Here is a 21,504-nt window from a genome sequence, read left to right on the forward strand (position 1 = left end):
TTCCCCAAATGTTGTGGCGTTATGATGTGCCTTTTTCTTCTAATTAAATGGAAAAAAAAAAAAAATCGACTGCACATCTCACACAGAGAGGGGGGACAACGAAATATAATATAGGAACTTATAAAATGTTCATAAAGCATGAACACGTAATTTTCTCGCGCTTTTAAATAGGCATGATGTGTGCTTATTCCACTCCTCGCAATGTATGTATATTGGGGAGTGTGTCCTGCTAAATGGAAGGGCACATAATAAAGGCGCTTAAATATGGCTAATTAGTGCTTCACAAAATTTGGATCTATGACACCACACCAAACTAAGCTGTGTTAAATTACGCCGTGAGGAAGTGCCCCAAGGGGAAGGGCATCCAATATAAGTCCCCCCCGTCGAAGTGCGCTACGCCAGGGTAAATCAATTTTCATCTTTCCACGCGAAGGGCTCAAAGGGGGGGGCCTCCTTCGCTGTATTCTCGAGATTTATTTCGATGAAGTCGGCTGGCTCCGAAGGTCTGCAAAAAAGGGGGCATGGATTCACAAAATGGTGTAATAGGGGGAACACAGAATAAAAATAAAATAAAATGAATAAATATGACAATATTAAATGGTAAATTTTTTCTTTTTCCCTGCCACGTGCGCCATATCGCTCCTTACGTCGTGTCCACAAGCATGATGAAGCCCGATTTTCGCGAGGGAAGGATGGGCTTAAATCTGCTGTTGGCCTGATATTCGATGAATTTTTCCTGCATTTTGATGACTCTGCAAGGGTTTTTCATGTCCACCTGTGGAGGGTAAAAATTGGGGAAACGGGATCACCGCATGTTTTGGGGTCATACATTCGGCGTTAACCCGATCAGAGGTGTGTACGGCGGTACGGGGAAAGACGATCATGGGATGCACTAAATGGTGACATGCACAGTTATGCTTTACACGCGGTTATACTATAAAGGACGCTCCAACTCACCGTGTTGTTGGTGGACTGGATGGCGGAAACCTTCCCCTTCGTGTCGGCCTTCTTCATTTTCTGCAAGTTGGAAAGGTTGCTAGTCTCGTTGGCCTGTTCATTCGTGGTCTCGTCATTGGCACTGCCCTCGACGCTTTCCGCATGGGAGACGTGACTGGATTGCCCCACCGTAGCAGCTGTGCTCAGGACCTCCAAGTTCTTCATGGACTTTCCATCTGATAAAACGGAGCTGTTGTCATCCTGGGCAGTTTTCTCCTTGGCCAATTTGTTCTCACTTTTCTGCTTTTTCAATTTTAGTGTTTTCCTTTTCGCAGTGGTGGACAAAACCGCCGTGACGGTTTCCTTCTTCTCTTGTGTTTTTTCTTTGCTTAAAAAGGAGGGGTAATCAAAGGTCTGATTTTTGCATGTGGACAGGACAGAGAAATTCTTGGGAACCTTCAAATCTTCCGTTAATCCAATTAAGCACGTCGGAAGGAAAGTCAAGCTAATCATGTGGATCAGTGGAAACCAATACCACAGTTGGCTAAATAAGCAAAAACCAACAGCTGCCTGTGGTCTAATAATATTTGCTCTTCTTGTGAAGAAAGTCGAAATGGCATTTCTTCCACATATGTCTAACAACCCAGCACCTACAATTGCACCAAATTTCGCAATAATATCTTCATGTTTATCCGATAAAATGCGCATAATTTCGTCTTTAAATTTTTTAAAATTTGGATTTACGTGTTCATTCGATTGTTGGAAAATTAGTCCTAACGATATGAAAGCACTTTGTCTGACAAAATCAGTTGTATCCGTTAGCAATGGCATAAGCATGTTAATGGCTTCTTCATTTCCTGAGGCAGCGCAAGCAATACCTAATGCTAGTGCGGCCCCGTAACGAACATGTGGGTTATAACTCTCAATTAGGAGATTTAAAAACATAGGCACTTGCGAAGGACTATTACATAGTACAAATCCTAACGCTATAACAGCTGCTCTCCTAACATCGTCACTTACATCTGACACCGAGAAATGAAGTAGCCTTTTTATTATGTGTTTATTATAGCTAGATAAACCACAGTACGCCATAGCAATGGTAAACATCCCTCCGTACCGTATAATGGCATCCTTATCGTTAATTAACTCTTCAATTAAAGCGTCTGCCCCTTTTTCCTTTTGGAACATGACAAATCCTAAACTGATACTACAGGCGCGTGTTATTTTTTCATGTTGTGTGTCATGTGCATAGGCTAGCAATTCGTCTACACATTTCTCATCACCACTTCCAAGTTTTAGCAAGCCAATTGCATATGCTGCACTTTCCCCTGCTACGGCTGAGTCTGAATACATGACCCCCTTTAACTCATCATACACTTGTTCGTCGTCATTTTCCCCCATACACACTAACCCTAACCCTAGACAGCAACCATGTTGTAACACCTCATCGTTTACATTTAACTTTAACTGAGCTAGTAGAAAGTTTTTCACCTTCTTATCGTTGGTGTTATAATTGGCATGTATCAACCCAAGGGCATATAGGGATCCTCCCTCTGAGTACACTCCACTGGGGGATATGCCTACGTTCATGTTATTTGTAATTTGTCTCGTCACGTCATTACATGGTAGATGTGATGAGAGGACGATAAATGATTCGTTCACATGTCCTTTGTAGACCACACCGAGAGACGCTGTGGAGGAGAATTTCGCCCAATTTATCGCCTTCGATAACCACTCAATGTTGGAACGCAGGAACACGTCACACGTGGTGCCTGTCTGCATTAACCCGTGTGCTATCACTATCCCATGGTGAGTGATGCTACTTCTAGAATCGACTACATTTTTGTAACTATCCAACAGAATTAGATCGGAATGGTTATTTCGGTGCAGAAATTCCATGTATAAATTTATGGTAACTTTCCCCGTCAATATGTACACCAGCTTTTTGACTTTATCGTAGAGCTTGTGGTTTTCGCTTATATACATGAGGATGTCATCTGACAGCCTCTGCTTCTCCTCCTCGCCGTTCACCAGGTTGTTCCCATTGGGGGGGTTGTTACCGTTCGGGGCGTTGATCCCGTTGGCTGCATTTACCCCGTTAGCCGCGTTGGGAGCACTGTCGCCCTGTTCGTTACCGCCGTTGCCACCCCCGTCCTGACCGCTCCCGTCCTCAGCGTTCTTCTTCTCCGTCTCGTCCTGCACCTCCCCCGGGGAAGACTCCTCCTGCTGGGGAACTGTGCTGGGAACCTCCTCCCCCTTGGCAACGTCATCCACAGGACAGTCTCCACCCAAGTGGAGGTTGGACCGCTTCTTCGACTCCCCTGAGTAGCTCTGCTCCCCATAGTAAAACGACTTATTCTGTATCAAAATTTCCTTAATCTGTTTTAAAATATTTTTCAAAAAAGTCCTATTTTCCAAATCTACCAATTCGAAGGAAATCTGATATGCCATCAGATGATAGTCGTTAACCAAGCTTAGTAAAATTTCCGCAACTTTTTTATAGTCATTTATGTAGAATAAACATTCGCACAGATTTATGTATTCACTTTTTAATTCTTCTGGGTCCATGGAAAGATATATTTTAACTAGCAATTTGAAGAAATCACTTCTGAACTTTTTAGTCGTATTAATATGTCTTTCATTTGCAATGGAGTGTTGTAACAATTCTATCTTATTAGGACAGTTTAGAATTATATATTCTACTTTATCTAACCTTCTAGCGTCTAATGCTACCCCTAAGGCTTCCTTCACGCTATTATTTTGCATGCAGATTTCTAACATTTCATCAACGAACAATTCCATCTTCTGGTGAATTTCGCTACTTAGGTCTTCCTTAAAAATGTCTATATCGGCTTCCACTTTTCCGTTACTACTTTCTTGGTTATTGTAAAGGTTGAAGTTGCTTCTGTTGTATGTGTTGTCCGAACCCATGTGGTCGTTATATGCACCTCCATCGACGTAATTGCTATCGTTCACCTCGTTGTTGCTTCCATCTCCCTGATGAACAGTGCTGTGGTGGGTACCACTATGTTTATTGCTGCTTATGAGTTGACCCTCATAGTCCCTCTCCCGAATTTCCACATACTTCTCTATACATTTCGCTAGCATCGTTTCGACATATTGCGATTTTTCGTTTATGTTAAACAGCTTGCCTGCACAGAGGGCGTACTTCAACGCTTCAGGGTATTTTTCCAAATGGAAATAAACCTTACTGGCCACCAAATTGGCCAACTCTCTTCCAACGAAATTCTGGTCCTCACATAGTTCTTCTATTTTAAAAATATAATCTGCTAACTCGGGCCAGTAAACATCCACAATGGCATTCAGTTTTTCCAACCCGAAAATTTTCAAGCTCGCTTCTTCCTCGTTCAGCAGCGCTATGACACCCGAGGCCGACGTGACGATGTCGCTCTGGTGCAGGTTCTTCTCAAACTCCATTTTTTTCTCAGGGGTGATAAGGACGGTTTATATAATATGCGTATGTGTTGCTCAGGTTGGAGGGAGACCCAACGGAGGTCTTTTTGTGTATATATGTGGACGTCTCCTCTAGCACGAACGCTACTGTAGTGCGCCTCCTACCACTGCCACTTCTACATGTGTCCCCTTGCACAACATGCACGTCCGCACATACACACACACACACACACCTTTTCGGCTCACCACACGTAACGTGGTGTGTATTTCTCACCGAACACCCCTCGTTTGCAGTAACTTCGAATTTGCTTCTTCAGGTGCGTCTTAACGTGTTCTGTTTGCACTTGCGTTTTGGTTCTCTTTCGCAAATTTAATAATATCTTCGTTAAGGCAATTGTGTTAACCTTTCGCCTTTCCGTTAGAGCGTCATTATTATATATACTTCCTTCCCTACAGCCTACGTTTACTTTATTTTGTTCCTCCCTAGGGGAAAAATCAGTTCAGTGTGTTGGGCATTTATAGTACCACTAGGCAGAAGAGAAGATGCAAAAAAGGCGCTCGATCCGTAGATACATATAAGGAGTTTTCTTATTTTGTTCTGGCCGATTGGGATATGCAATTCGGGGTGTTCCCCCCTGTTCAGTGCCACTTTGGTGTTTGTTTAGCCTCTCCGGTTTTGCGTATCCTGTTTGTGCCTCCCCGGGTGTTCCTTAACCGTTGAGTATTTAACCTTTCCTGGTTTCCTTACCCTTTAAAATTTGTTCTCACTATTCACATACTAGTGAACACCTCTTTCTTTTTTTTACGCTAACCTTGGCTATTTTAAATTATTTTGGCACATACTTTCTTGTGCTGTTTACAAAAGTGCAATTTTTTTATTTATTTTTAAGAGAGGTGGAACGTACATGTTTCCTTGTGTACGGAAATGGTTTAATATGGTCGCCGCGCGTATGCAAAACGTGTTAATTTTGTTCATTTATTTTTTTCGATGCGCCAGGAATTCCCACATGTATTAATATATTATATACATATATGTATTATACGTGCGTATGCATGTGCCCCTCGCATTTTACGTGTACGTATTTTTCACGCATCTTGCCTTGTGTCGTGAAAGTGTACCAATTTTTTTCTTCTTTTTTAAAAATTCGCGGATATTTCCAGTGTTAGGAAAAAAAATTGGCTGTGCACAGCAATGCGCCCCTTCAGAGAATAACCAGGTGAAACAGCGAACACACATATTCTACTAAGCCGGAGTGCCGTAACAAGGAACAGATTAGATTATCTCCATTGAAAATGATTTATTCAAACAGATCATTAAATCACCTTTGGTGAGCTTGTAAACTTCGCAGAACAAAGCTTTTTTTCTCTCCACCTCTCTTTCCCTGGGCACACTAAACACAAGTTGGAAAATAAAATCACAACTGGTTTACATAAAATCGTGTATTTTTTCGATTTATTCTGTTCAGTGATAATTTATAAGGTGATCACTCAAGGGTCACACTCCTCCTTTGTGTAATTACCACATGGTAACGTTATGACAACCACCAAAGCTAAGCATCCTCGGTGCCCAGCATTTTCGCTCCATTACGCAATTCCGCAGAAAAAAATTGCATGCACGGTCACGGAAAAGAGTGAAAGAAAAAAAAAATATTCCTAATTAAAGTAGCTTGGATATATAATTAGAATTTCCCTACACCTAGCTACATTACCACTGAAAGGCGCACAAGGGTGACACAACAACATAAACGCAATTGGCGTCTTTTGCAAGTGAAAGAAAAAGTTTAGCGCTGGTTATTTTGTGCGTGTAGGCATGCTTCAGCTTATCAGAGGAGAGAGAAAAAAAATAAATAATAAAATAAATACATTTTTTTTTTTTTACCAAAGGGGGATTTTCCGCACAGTTTAAAGGTAAATATTCGTCACACATTTGTATGAACATTTTTAATTAACAGTTTAGCAATTGCATAGTTGCGATAGGGAAGGAGAGGATATTTTTTTTCACTGGCAGTGTACAGCCTTCCTTTTGTACTTATTTAAAAGGTTTGCATTTTCTTTTTTTTTTTTCGTTCGTCTACCAAACGTATTATTAGTCAATGCGCCGCCACTTTTATCACCAGAATTGTTCAACTTATTTCATCCCTTTTTTCTGAAAGTTTAAAAAGAATGCCAACTGTGAAGGGGAAAAAAAAAACACACGCATAACGTATACACACACATGGGTGGGAAGATGTTTACCATTCGAAAGTGCTTCACTTCTTAAAAGACAGATTAATATTCTGCAGAAAGTAGAAGAATACTTCTCCATTCTTTTTCCCATTTTGGTTTAATTTGTAGAAGGGGGAAACCAAAAATAGCTACATGTCACAAATTGTGATGACAAGTAGAGCAAGTGTATTCTCGTCTCTTTTGCCTAATGTGATACGACATCAAATCTGCAGTGCAGCTCATTCAAGGTTGCGTCCAAAAGGGTTAGCATACAGCTTTATCGTGTAAACAAATGCGTCCGTTTGTAGTGTTCTCATTTGGCGCTTCTATTCCTTTTTTCCCCCTCATGCACGATGAACGCCTTACGCTTAAAGAAAACTCATCATTATAATGTGCATAAATATATAAGTACGTACGTATGCGTTGGTGTACCTAAATGGGAGGCCCGAATTGGGCCCCTTTTGCCCACTTGCCGTGCGAGGAACACAGAGCTGTTTTTGTTGACCGATGCACTGTCCACTGTTACCGATTTATTTGTTCATCTTTTTTTTTTTTTTTTTCCTATTTTTTGCTTGCCTTTTTTTTTCATAATTGTTTGATTTTCACAAAGGAAAGACGTACAATTGTGTCTTTCACAAAATGAAGGTATATAGTTGGACCTTATTTTCTATCCTCACTTTGTTAAGTTATGGCATGTGCTATGAGGATCCAAATGGGGCTCAGCAAATGCGCCTACGTATGTACACGTGTGTGTATGCGCTCATGAATATATTACAGTATGGCCAATCCCTGACAAGGGAATAAACACCCAAAAAAAAAAAAAAAAAAAAAAAAAAGGAAAAGGAAAAGGAAAAGCTTAACGATAATGATAAACTTCACTGCTACTTTTATCGAAGAAAAGAGCTATATTAATCCACTTCGTTAGACATTATGTAAAATAAATTATCACAGCTCTCCGTAAACGCTTAAAATTCTTACGTTATGTGAATTTTATTTTCCGCTTCATACGTGAGAATTTTAATTGGTGAGTATGCGCATACGCATTTATGCAGTTATAAAAAAAAAAAAAAAAAAGTATCGCATAGGTGGAGTTTTCTTCACCACAATTACGTTAAAAGATGCATGACGTGCTCACGCGCGTGCACATTTGCCCCTCTATTATACATACGCATTGTTATATGTACACATTTATATATACATTCATGTGTACGGGCACCGTATCATCCCCGGAGGTGTATAAGGCATGCTCCTACAGTATGGGACAAAAGGCAGGAAAGCATCCCAGTAAGGTACGCCTAAATGCCATTAACACTGCTTCACACATACCAGAAAATGCGTACATAATATTTAAGAATGAATTTTTGATGTAGCATAAGGGAGTTTTCCAGAAAGAAAGAGCCGCTTCATGTCCAGATAATGCTTACGTAAATGCAAATGTTTTTTTTTTTTTTTTTTTTTTTTTTTTTTTCACGACATCGTCACACATTTTACTTCAAGCCTAATTGGTGCGTTGCATTAAAAAATTTTCGCGCGTTTTCATCCATCATTGCTCCACTGCTGCACCTTCTTTCGTGCAAATATTTACCTAATGCTTCCAACTTCGTGCTGTGCGCCTGTTTACACCATTCCGCGTGTGCACTATCGAGCGTTGTGGTAGCAAGAGGCAAAAATACATATAGAGGAAAATAAATTTGGGACAAAGTGGGGCGAAACCAAACTGAACTAGGGTGAACTAGACCGATCTAACCTGAATGAAAAGGCAAGCCTACGCTGACCCATTCACTGTATTTTCAAATGCATTTTGGACCATGCGCGATAGCTTCCTTTGCACATCGTAGATGGTGAGCGTGTGTACCTGCGCGCTTATTTGTGACTGCCTGATTGATCTGTTGATTCTATTCAGTTAGAGAATGATTTGCTAGCCAATTCACCGACCGACTTTCTAACCAATTTTGTCCCCCTTCCATTTATATCCCATGATGATTCACAGCACTTTGGTCTTGTGTCTAACCCGCCAAAATACTCACAATATTACTTCCCGTTAGTTGGAACATTTCGCAGTATTGCCTTTCCCATTTTTTATGTACACTTGCATTTACACGCAAACGTTTGAAATACAAAGAAGTAGCTACCGTAGAGTGCGTTATTAGAACCACTGCCATATGAGAAATTTCTCGGTGCTGTTTTGGGGCTAATTTTTTTTTATGTTTTCTCTGCCTGTTCCCCTTTGACGAGCTTATTTTGTTGCATGACTAGGGTTCATAGGGATCCAGGCAGTGCCCGTTTGTGTTTTATTAGAGCATATTTTTTTTCTCTCTATGCATTTTTGTCGCACTGTTCTGCTGTATTTTTCAGCAGCTCTTTTTCACTGCTTTGTTTGTTGCACCCTTTGTTGCATTGTTCACTGCATCGTTTTTTTTTTTTTTTCTTGACAAATTTGGTCCATCCATGTGTGGCTACCCCGGCTAGCCACTGCATTCTGAACCTTCCAGCGTCACTGCGAAATGCATGCGATACTTAAAAATGTACCTAATGCACACATGGTTAACCCTGAAAACTGCATGTAGAATTTTAATGCACTCGTCGGATACGCTAAGGGGGTGATGCAACCTCGCTTTTTTCTTTTTCCGTATCGCTTCGACATTTCCTAATTATGCCATTTTAAAGATCCCCCTAAAGACCGTGCAAAGTGACAAAATGGACATTCACAACTCGAGAGAGGGCACGCATGGCACGTCCAAAATGGATAACAAAAAGGCAAAAGTTAAGAAAATGCTGCACGGGAAAAAAGTGACATCCAAGGTGACATCTAAAGTAGGGTCTAAAGGAGGGTCCAAAGGGGGGACCAAAAGGGGCGCCACACAAAATAGCCAAGCGAGAACACCAAAAGGGACCCATTTGAAGAGCGCCCCCAAAGAAAAGTCAAACATTAAGACAGTCATTCATTCTGGTGGTAAATCTTTCAAAACGAAAAAAAAAAAATTAAAAAAAAAATGTGAACATGTTCATACGGTAAGTGATAATAATGATGAGCATGTGAAGGCTCTTCTTCATATACACCATAGTAGTGACCGTGGTGACACAGATGAGGAGGGTAATTCCATCAGCCTAAACAATTTTAACGGCACGAAATATGTGTCTGCAAAGCTGCTGGGGGGAGACCATAATGGGGTGAACTCATCCCCCAACGATGAAACAAAAACAAAGGATCATTTCCGAAAAATTGGAGAAAATTTTATTAATTCTGCTTGGTCAAACCACGACCGTAGCAACGATACGTGTACTAGCCGTATTAACGTCGACTGCCTGAGCGGTTCTATGCCAGCCGGTGAAGGGCCTCACGACGTTGATGATGACGCAGATGATGTGTTTTCTCAATCTGCGAGTGAAAAATGCGAAGATTCACCAAGTGAGAATCTTCCCCCTCCCCATGTGCACAAAATGGATAAAGTTAAAACCGCTCTGGAAGAAAAACCCTCCGATAGTGTTAACCACATAATTGAACACCCCGACGTTAAACATAGCTTGTCCTGTACATCTGATGAATGGAACAGTTCGGGTGTAGAGGAAGATAACACAAGGACGCCGATTAACAATATTGACAACACGAATGATGAAATGGAGGAGTGTAGAACGGAGTCAATTGCTGGGGGAATTTCGCAAGGTGGTGGTAGTGATGATGGAGGGGGACACCCAGAGGGAGAGGTAATAAGAGGTGATGAAAAAACGACAAACAAGAGCAACTTAAATGAACCGCTTATGGAGGAACGAAACGAAGTAGATCCCCACGAGGGTAAAAACGCCTTGGAGGGTATTGATGATATGGATGGACTAGAAGAGGGGAAAATAGGAACAACGAATGGTGATTACCATATAGAGGAGGACAGGGGCGAAATGGAAAACCCTACAAGTGAGGAAAAGTTCAATGCCGTTCGTTCCGAAGAGGGAGATGACAGCCAATCGTCACCTGGCGGAGTTTTGGGTCAACAAGTCAATGATGAGATGAGTGTAGCTGGCGATGTGCAGCAGCAGGGGGAAGTTGCAAAAAGCCACGATGAAAATGGTCACAATGAAGAGACCCAATGTGAGGACTACCAAGGAGAACGCCGCCAAGTGGAAAATTACCCATTGGACTGCCGCCCAAACGAGCCGGATGCACCTCCAATCACCCCTCAGGAAGAGAAGTTCGACTGGCGAAAGATTCTAAACTGCAACATAGACACGTCCAACGGGGGACAAGGAGAAATGGAAAAACTAAATCTACTAATTAACTTCCGAGATAGTGCCGAGAAGTACCTGCAAAGTTACATAAACTCGTTCCTAAACGACTTCTTCCTCATGTCATCCTATCTGCCCTACTTACACTACTACGACCAGGATGCATACGAAAAAAAGGAAATGAACTTTTTAAAAATGGTGACCCATTTTATGGATCATTTTCACTGCAATAAAAAAATGAGCAAACAAATACGAGACTTTAAAAACGATTTTGTAAATTCTCCAATAAATGAAAAAATAAAATATGTCGATAAGTTTCCATTTTTAAAATTGTCCGAAATGTGCACAGACAGAGTAAAGTGCCAATTTCTGAAGGTGCTAAAAGAATATTGGAAGAAAAAAAAAAAAAAAAAAAAAAAAAAATTATTACCAATTGTTTTTATGCCAGAAATTTGTTAATCAGATTTTTATGTTGAAGGAAAAATGGGTCGAAAATAATTTTCTCCAAATTGGGTTGAACAACGAACTTGGCCCACCGGTAGAGCAGCAACAGCAGCAGGATGATGATGGCGAGGTGGAGGAGAGACAGGATGCCAAGACCTCGCTTGAAAAGCCACCCCTGAAGGAACCTATAAAAGAGGAAGGATATCTTTTCCGCAGTGTTAAGGAGAGGAGTCCAAACGGGCGAGGGCAAATGAGTTACAACCAAATGGGTGAAAAATTTAACAATGATATTTTCTGCGAACAAATTTTATCTGCTCCCTTTCTAAAACAAGGGAACATTTCTAATAGTGACTTTACCATGACAATGAAAACGATGGTGCACTCGTCAGATGATCGAGGAAGGAAGTTCCTCCAATTAAGTGACGAGAAAAAAATGGAACATCCTAGTTGGTCCTACCCACCGCACAGCAAACATTCCATCCGGAAGCGTCTAAACAATGTTGTCAGAAACAAACTGTTCAATGTGCTTCATTTGAGTGATGCGAAATATAGGGAAAAAATTCACGTAAAGAATGAGGACCGGCGTATTATGAACAATATTTCTTTTTATAAAAATAAAATAAACAGGTTGTATGCCTATCTCATGTTTTGCACGCTTATGGGACACTCCCCGAATTTTGAGCAGCCGAATATATCGTGGAACGGGGGCTCCAATATGAGGGGAGACCCTAGAGAAGACCTCCAAGGGGAAGTAACCGCCCGAAATAGAGATACCCTCGGTAGTAGTTCCAACGAAGTACACACAAAAAATGTGCTCAACGAAAAGGATAGTGAATCCCCAAACAGATTCATCAGTTTTTACAATTTAATAAAAATTTCCAACGAATTTGTAAAAAATAATGGTAGTTCTAATAAGGGGGGTGAGGAGAAAAATAAAATCCCACGCAATTATGATCGAGAGAGTCTATCAAAAGATATGGACATCCTTACGAGAATTTTTTTGCAAGACGGGGCATATAATAGTGCACCGCGTGATGTCGGACAGAATGGAAAAATATCATATATCTCCACACTGTCTAGTAAGGCCAACATGTTGAGTAGTTCGGTCGAATGGGGGATGAAAAATTCGGAACTCCACAATGGGAAGGGTGCATTGGAGGGATTAACCGATGGGGCCGTGTGTATTCCACACGTAAGGAGCAAATTGGACGAAACGGGCAATGAGACCCTCGATAAATGGGAAGAGGTCAGCGGGGGGAAAAGACTCACCTCAGGTTTGAGCGCAGATGACCATGTGAATCGCATCGCAGAGAGTAGGACGGAGCCAAGACCAGATGAACGACATGACCTCCATCTCCCTGTAAATAAGGGAAAAACGGATGGCAGCAAATTTCAGTTATCACCCGATTTACAATTCCTATACGATGCGTACAACAACGGAGAACAAATTATCGTGGTTAAGAATAAAAAAAAAGTGTTGCATAATTTGGGCAAGTGCACAAAATTTGCCCGTCTGTCAAAGCGATCACTGTTCCATGCTAATGACAGTGGGCAGAATGGGATCGGCCCTTCGAAGGGAACTCCATCCACTGGGTACAAGAGCCAAATGGGCTACGTGAGGAATACAAACGGGGTGAACTTTCCCAATTCAAATTCTTCTGATATGGCATATTCGTACTATGGACAAACATCTTATGATAGTAACGTAGCATTTTCGCAGAACGCCTTCTTTCGCCAGAGGTACGGAGAAGGCACAGATAGGGGATACACTAAGGGGTCATTCCGTGCAACCAGTGGGAACTACACCCTTAACAGTAATCACAACGTGCTCATGAATCATACGATCGACCATTTGAGTAAATTCGATAAACTACAAAATAGGGTAAACTGTGTAGACAGTAACAACACCCTGGGGAATAACTCCAGTGGGGAATTTACAAAATGTAGAAATTTGACAAACGGTTTAATCACCCCTCAGTATGTACCTAATGCTGTGAACTACATTAATGGAATAAATTCAAGTGTGCAGAATTGCTCAAAAGGGAATTTAAAAGGTATAGGTTATTATGCGAACGGGAATAACATCAGTGGTAGTAGCTCTTTTTCCCCCACGCCGCCAACACAACAACCATTCAGTAACTACCTAACTGGGTCGACCAACTATGTGAACCAGTTTGATAATTCCTATCAGAACATATACAACCAAATGGGGAACACGAAACCATTTTTATCTGAACAAATGGAAAGGGAAAGAAGTACCTTAATTAACCAAAATGGATACCCACATTTTGCACTGACGAATAATTATTTTTCGGATGCTACTAATTCTTTCACACAAAATGGACAAAGCGGTGGTAACAACTGTGGGAGCTACTACAATACGCATGGCAACCTGAGTTATACTCATCCAAGCGAACAAAAAGACGCTAATAATGTAGCCAGGGGGACGCTGCACACAAATGGAAGCAAACAAATGGATCAAACGTGTGTAGATTTACAAAACGGAACCAGCGGCAACCATTTTGAATGTGTCACTGAGGATGGCACTTATTCTGCGAACCCTCAGGACAAGCGCAGTAGTGAAGAAATGGTGGATAAGGATAATGATGTGGACACAATGGGCAAAGTTAATCATCTGGAGGGAGATAAAAACGGCTACCTTAACGACGTAAGAAGCAACGATTTAAATTGCACACAGAGAAGTAGCACCACCAGTTGGGAATGCAAAGGAGGAGATTATCACAAGGAGGACACTGTGAAGAGTTACCCCCCCGGAGGAATGAACGAACTGTTGGGTGAGGGGAGCCAACATGTGGTCAACACGGATGTAGCTGCAAACCATGAACAATGCCATGGAAATGACCCGAATGGGGACGAACAAGGGAATGACATAACTGCGACAGGTGAAGATCATCCTAACAGGGATGTAAAAAAGAGCAGTGACCATAAAAACGAATACAGTCATGATAAAGTGGAGGCAGAAAAAGAGTCCCCCTTGGAATCGAATAATAATTCTTCACAAAATAGTGGCCCAGACGTGAGCAGGTCATCGCCAGAGGAGGAAAACACGCGTGAGAAGAACCAACGGGGGGATAACTCACCCTCGACGGAAGGTACAAATTTGCATGTTGATACCCATACAGAGGGTACCATTAACGGGGACAACCACGATGGTAGTGCTTACCCGACCCCCGCAGATGTGGATGCTCATATAGATTCTCCCCACCAGTCAAGCAATAGTGTAACCCCCCTTCTTCCAAAAAAGGACCCCTCACATGAAGATAACACAACGAGTGAGCAACTTGCCGATCCTTTCAAAACGTCAGGCAAAAATGACGAGGATGCATGTAGCATAAATGTGCAGAATCAACCCCGTAATAACAACCCCTGTGGCAGCATTGGCAACTTGGACATGGGCATTCACTCGGTAGAAGGAAATACGGACAACACATACAATAGTGGTAGTGCTCCATTTGGAGGGAACGGGGACGAGAAATCAATAAATTTTAACGACACACTTTCCTCTTTTAATGTAAATGAAATGGGAGCCCCGATGGATGGTACACATATTGGGGATAATGTGAGGAGTAGCGTTGGCATAAACAAATCTAACCACACGAACAGCATAGACTTTTCCACAAACAACACATGCAATGAAACGAAATATAAAATGACTGAAGAGATGGTCAACGTGATCAGACAGACAGATGCGTATGCACCCCCCTGTGGACACTACCAACTGAGCAATGTAGACACCAGCATGGCAAACGTGTATAAGCAATTCAACTTGAACGGAATAATGCCGCCCCCATACCATAATGGCAGAAGTAATAACATGAAAAATTACCCAAATGCAGAAATGAGGAATCATATAAATGTGCATAATTATAACATGAACAAAAATGAGAACGTCCAAATGAGGAATGAATGTCTGAGCAATTTGCCAACCCATTATGGATACCTATACAATTATAACACGGGGAATTATTTTCTAAATGGAGCCAATTGGGTCGGTTTGGAAAATCGGACAGGTGACAGACCTGTGAGGAATAATATGAACTTTACGAATTATAATGGCACATTCAATGAGTACTGTGATGGGGATGAAGAAGAGTGGGATCCACAGCAGGAAGGTCCACATGAGGAAGGTTCACATCAGGAGGATGATGACCGAAGCGGTGGGTCCTTCCCCTCATCGAGCAATTTAAAAAAAAGGGACAAAACGCAAAAGGAGAAGAAAAATGCCAGTATGAATACGAACAAACCGCAACCATTCGGTTTAAATGCCAGCAAGAAAAAAAGACTAGGAAACAATGGACCACCCACAGCCGAAAAATTAAGCGAATTGCTACATGAGAAGAATTTGTCGGTGCCACAAATAGCGGCAATATACGGCGTGCACAGAACGACTGTGGCACGATGGTGCCACAATAGGAAGGTTATCCAAAAGTCGAATAACTACCAGGGGAGGAAGAAGTCGTCCTCCACGGTGGGTACCGAGTACACCTAGTGGGGCAAGCGGCAAAGGGAAAACATTCAGAATTATTTGATTTGATTTGATTTTTTTTTTTTTTTTTTTTTCGTGTATTATTGCGTTTTCTGTGTGTCCCATCAGGGAGGAGTAACCTCTAGTGCGCCCCCATTTGTGTTGCAAATTCGATAAGACAGGCCAACCAACCCTCGGGAAAAGTGGGAGGAACAAAAAATATATCACGCTAATCTACGGACCGTTCGAATATTTACACCATCGCGCTGTTGACATGCAGTTAAAAAGGGACATAAGGCGAAGAAGCGCACCTCATGCGTTATACGCCCGATGAAAGCATACAATTTTGTGCTGCCCATTTTGTAGGCATACATTGTGCCATTTTTCACATATTTCACTTTTATCCTATTCGTCTGATACATTTGATATCCGTTTTTACTACGCTTATCCCCCTCCCGCATATTATGATATTTGTTAATGTAATTTTTTTTTTTTATGCCTTTTTGTATTCGGCTCGCGTTCGGGAAGAAAACACCATCAAAATGGGAACAAAATTATGAAGCCGAATGGAGCAATTTTGCAAACCTCAAAATGAAATTTTTTTAAGATTTATCTTCTCTCTCTTAAAAAATGGCCCGATAAATGCAAAATTGGGTTCGGAACGTGTGATTAAGATCCCATTACTGTCCTCGTGGGTGACGACAACCCAGAAAGGTACAGGTATAAAAAAGAACTTTGCCGGAGGTTACCACAGATTGGGCTTTTCAAGTGAAACGACAATGACAAATGTTACGTAGGCACATTTCGGCACCCCGATAACAGCTCATTTTTTTTTCTTCTTTTGTACGAAATGATACCAAAAAAGAGTCAGTTTGTTTAATAATGTTACGAGCATAAAAAAAACGCAAAATAAATAACTGCCTGAATAATTCTACAAATAATGAAATAAGCAGCAAAGATGATGGACCTTCACGATTCGTGTTTCCTTTTTTCAAACACACTCCTCCCCTTTACCTACGTAAAATGTCATTCAAGTGTGTGTGTCCCCCTTTCGAACGACATTCTAACGTACTTAAAAAAAAAAAAAAGACCCCTCCTGGAGTGAACTTTTTATTTCCCTACGCGCAAACGAGTAGGGCGTTCTAAATCACAAATAAAATGATTGTTACACAAATGAGGCTTTTTTCGAAGGTTTCTGTCACCCATTTGGGAATGCGCGCCTTTTCTCTTTGAGACACGTGCGAGGCGAAATGACGGGACGGGTGACAACAGGGGGGAAGCAGAAAACGAACACGAGCATGAAAGCGCAAAATGAAACAAAAACGAAAAAGAAAAAAAAAAAAAAACCAACCTTGGTAGGAAGTGTATCCCATAGGTGCATACAAAATTTTAATTACACATACGCATGGACGGTCAAATGGTGCATGGAAAAAGAAAGGAAGAAAAAAATGCTAGGGGGCTCCAAAGTTCAGTTCCCTCATCTTGGGTTGATTTCTTGGTGGTGTCGGGGGTCTCAGCTCGGTCATTTTGGTGTCCCTTCGAAAAGGAAAAAAGGGGGTAATGTAAATCAGCATGTACTACACTACGTACGTTGTCGCACGTGCTACTTACATGGGCACTTCGACGCAGAGGTGCATCTACACAGCGGAGTTACCTCCGCCCATTTGCCGCCGGTTTGCTGGACTTACCACGTGTTGAAGAAGCGAACTTCGTCCTTGGCCGGGTATATCAGTTTCGGAATGACGGTGAGGTCCCTCCGGATGAAGAGCAAAGCCCCAGCGTTTTTGTGCGAATTACAATAATTGGTGGCCGAAAAAAGGGTTATCAATTTACCCCCCGCGAATCTCTCAAACCCATCCATGACGCATTCATGGGCACGTATAATTAACTGCAGATCGTTGTCCTCTAAAAATTTGTGAACCCGGTCAGGTCCATACTTAACAATATGACCAGTACCATCTGGGTCCCTTATATCATTCGGGATGGTTCCTAAAACGGAATCATTATCCGTAGGATCAGACCAAAGCAAATCTGTAACCTTCTGTTCATTCAGATTTTGTGGAACTTGAGAAACAACTAATGGTCTCCTTAACTGAGATATGTCCGAAATGGTATGAATACTTTTTCCTATCCCCCCATGAACACATAATATTTTCTCCTCTACAATAGCACCTATAGGTAGCCATTCAAAAACTTGATTTATCTGAACCCAACAGGAAGACTTATCATTTATGTCTTCCTTTAGTCTCCTTTTACATTCCTCCTGAAATCCATACAAACTGTTGATGGCCATATCTTCATGGTTCCCCCTTATTAAATGGATCTGCTTGGGATACTTACATTTTAACGCGAAAAGTAAGCAGATGACTTCTAAGCTGTTAGAACCTCTATCAACATAATCACCCAAAAATAAATAATCATTCGAATCGATGTCCCCAATGGCATTTAATTTTTCTCCTAAGTCTTCTTCCACTGGACATTTATACAACTGGAATAATCTCATGAGGTCATAATACTGCCCATGGATATCTCCGTATATTTTTAAAGGCGCCCTTAACTTTAGTACCATATCTTCTTGCTTGAAAATATCCATTACAATGGAACATAGGATGGAAATATTTCCCCAGGGAATTGTAAAAATGGTATCTGCATTATGATGGTACTGAATTTCAAATTGGGTTATATTTGGATTAAGCAAAGTTGTAATGATCTTATCATATACTGTGTTTTTAAATTCACTAATGTAGTTTACTGGTGTGCATAACACGCCGTTATTTATTTTTCTTCCTTCTTCTTCTAACTTATCGATGGATATTTTTCTAACCAACAGGGCGAAGTCGCTCCCCGTTTCTTGCACTGCATGTGCATGTGCTGCTAGCCTTATTTTATTTGACATGGGTCTACTGGACAGGCGGAACAGCGACGAGCTGGGCGAGTCGAACATGTTCCTCTGTTGTGCGTTTGGTGTGTTCTGCGCGTTCTGTACGTCCTGTGCATTTGCTACTGAATTCCCCGTGATGGCGCTATTCTTCATTTCGTAAATTTGCTTCGTCCCTCCATATTGACTGCTTGCGAGTGCGTTAGATTGATTCGGGTTGATAACGTCCTGACTGTTCAGGTTGAAGGAACTGCTGGCGCTTCGCACTTCGCTAGAGAGCTGCTTCTGCTTGAGGGAAGACTGCTTTAGGGTCTTCCTCTTATCGGAATCCAAACCGGTGGTTGCATTCACCAAGATGCAACAGTCTAGGCACTCCAACTCGTTTGTTGGGAACTGCTGCGTCTGGTGAGTGAACCCGCCAAAGGTGTAAATGGTATGTTTGTGCATCCAGGAAGTGTGTCTAAATTTCGAAATGGCTGGCAAGGTTACCCACTCAATTGTCTCCGTATTGTACAACGCTGTGCCCAAAGGGATGGCACACCCGTTATCATTTCGACCCCCTAAAATAAACATTTTGGAACCTATAAAAACGGCAGTATGTTGATAACGTGCTTCAGGAGGTACCCCCTTCTTTATAGGAGCTTCCACCCAATCCCACCTTCCATCTCTGTGTTGTCTCAACCCCCATGTATCATCTAAGGATTTATTTTCCGCACTTCTTCCACCAAATATGACAATCATCCCTGTAGCAGGTCCTTCTTTGCACATATCAGCTGAGTGGTACACTCTTGGAGGGGGTGCCTTGCAATTATTTGAAATAATTACTTGAACCCATTCAAATGGAGGAAGTTCTACATGCATAAACCAAACGTCATTCAACGTATGCTGACCATTATTCCCACCAATTACAATTAAATTGGGTTTATTAAATACCATTACATGTCCATATCTTCTTCCTGGGGTTACTCCTTTGGTAGGCACCGTCATCCAAGAATATCGTTGTTCCTTTCGTAAATCCAGTATGTATAAATCGTCTAAGGAGAGAGATCCCCCTCCCGTTGCACCCCCATATATAACTAACTGCTGTTCATCGACACAAGCAGCTGCATGCGCCGCCCTCGCTGAAGGGGTATTTTCCGTTACTATTTTTTTCCATTTGTTTTGAGATAAATCATATATGTAAATATCATCTGTTATGTTATACTTCCCTGCGTCGCCTATCGCCCCACCGAATACTGCCACTTTATTGTTTCCTAGGTAGGTAGCCGTGTGTCCAAAACGAGGCGCTGGAATTTCTCCCTTTTGTTTTTCCTTTCTGCAAATGTTTGTTTCTTTAAACGATCCATTATTCATTTGTCTTACAAGCGGGGAGTAGCTATGCTTGGAAGGGTAGGTAATAAAAAGGGGGGCCAAACGGTCAGCGGAAAAGCGGTACCATGTGCACACCCCACAACTGCATGTGCTTGCATGTATGTGCTAGCAAAGTTGTTGTCAAGAGGGAGTGTGGTAGGAGGAAGACAAACGGAAAAAAGGTGTTGCCCTTTATATTTACCTGGACCGACGGGCGACAGTAAAAATTGAATATTTTAAAAATTACTTTCGTTTGGGTTGCCTCCGCCCTGCTGGCACTTGCAGCTGGTCTTTTTTTTCCCGTTACGGGGAGGTGAAAGAGCAGGGGGAGCAAACATGTACGCCCGATCGTCTGCTGGGGGAGACCTACACGATGACGCATACATGTCGACACATGCGTGCGATTATCTCAACGCCCGCACAGGTGACGACAAGCGTAGGATTGTTCGGCGTGGAACTCCCCCTCCCCTGTTACACTTGCACATGCAAATGAGAATCTTCGGCGGTCCTCAAAAGGGACGAGCGGGCAAAGAGGATGAGGCATATGTGACGCACAAATTTGTGTGTAGGCGAGGATGCGAGAAAAGATCAAAACAGAATGGTTAACAAAAAAAAAAAAAAAAAAAAAGCGGCAAATGTGAGTAGCACTAGGAACAACATATATGTACGTGTGAGCGAAACGATATTTGCGATTAGCTACATTGTCGCAATGAATTTCAAATATTTACTCATACAAATGAATAGACATTTAACACATAAAAATATGCTCTGCGAAAAGGTTAAATCCGTGAAAAAGCGCAGTGTGTTTGAATAGCTGTTTTTTTGTTCATTCGTTTGTTCATTCGATCGTTTGTTCATTCGATCGTTTGTTCATTCGATCGTTTGTTCATTCGATCGTTTGTTCATCCGTTTTGTTTATTTTTTTTTTTTTTTTTTTTTCATTTTTTTTGACTATTTTTACTGCATCCACCACTTAAAAAAAAAAAAAAAAAAGATACACAAACCATTTTTTCATATTTTTTATTCATTAAAAATGAAATATGCATAATTTACGAAGGAAGAAAAAATCAACACATGAGAATCCTTCTTTTGTTTTATTTTCCCCCCAAAAATTATCGTAAAATTAAATCCACTTAAAGGAAAAAATGAGGAAAAAATAATGCACACTCGGAAAAGTGTGCCAAGACTGAGGCATATAATAAATGGTAAATGGTTTAACCGATATAAAATTGATACCAGGAATTTTCAACTTAGTGGATGCATATTTGGACCATCCTTCAACCTTTCCTCTTTTCGTTCATTTTTCCAAATTGTTACATGATTGAACCATTTCTATGTGTACGTATTGACGCCGCGAGGTGGTTATTACACATATGTGTGGTGACCCGGAGGTTGCGATTTTACTCTGTTCGGTTTCTTACCGATGGTTTTCATTTTCGTTGCTTTGTTGTTGCTCCTCATGTTTGACCCCTGCGTCCATTTGAAAACGAAGTTGCTTATAAGGAAAAAAATGGACTGGTTTTAAAGCTTATATAAGTGTGGTCCTTGTCATTTGGAACCGTTCCTATTTCAC

General features: G+C 41.4%; 3 protein-coding genes across 3 annotated transcripts; 1 reads left to right on the plus strand and 2 right to left on the minus strand.

Annotated features, from left to right (window-relative positions):
- Positions 1–322: 322 nt before the first annotated feature.
- Positions 323–4,374, minus strand: PCOAH_00044480 (26S proteasome subunit; the record flags this gene model as incomplete). Its single annotated transcript, XM_020061232.1, has 3 exons — positions 323–505; positions 648–775; positions 958–4,374. The coding sequence occupies 3 exons, from the start codon at positions 4,372–4,374 to the stop codon at positions 409–411; spliced, it is 3,642 nt and encodes a 1,213-aa protein (XP_019916771.1).
- Positions 4,375–9,252: 4,878 nt separating this feature from the next.
- PCOAH_00044490 (Uncharacterized protein) lies at positions 9,253–15,727 on the plus strand (the record flags this gene model as incomplete). The annotated part of the gene is made up of 2 exons (XM_020061233.1): positions 9,253–11,148; positions 11,237–15,727. 2 exons carry the CDS (start codon positions 9,253–9,255, stop codon positions 15,725–15,727), a joined length of 6,387 nt encoding a protein of 2,128 aa, XP_019916436.1.
- A 1,427-nt stretch (positions 15,728–17,154) lies between these two features.
- PCOAH_00044500 (Serine/threonine-protein phosphatase) lies at positions 17,155–19,934 on the minus strand (the record flags this gene model as incomplete). The annotated part of the gene is made up of 2 exons (XM_020061234.1): positions 17,155–17,239; positions 17,392–19,934. 2 exons carry the CDS (start codon positions 19,932–19,934, stop codon positions 17,155–17,157), a joined length of 2,628 nt encoding a protein of 875 aa, XP_019916775.1.
- Positions 19,935–21,504: the final 1,570 nt, after the last annotated feature.

The sequence above is a fragment of the Plasmodium coatneyi genome, chromosome 12 (assembly GCF_001680005.1).
Source record: "Plasmodium coatneyi strain Hackeri chromosome 12, complete sequence".
NCBI lineage: Eukaryota > Apicomplexa > Aconoidasida > Haemosporida > Plasmodiidae > Plasmodium > Plasmodium coatneyi.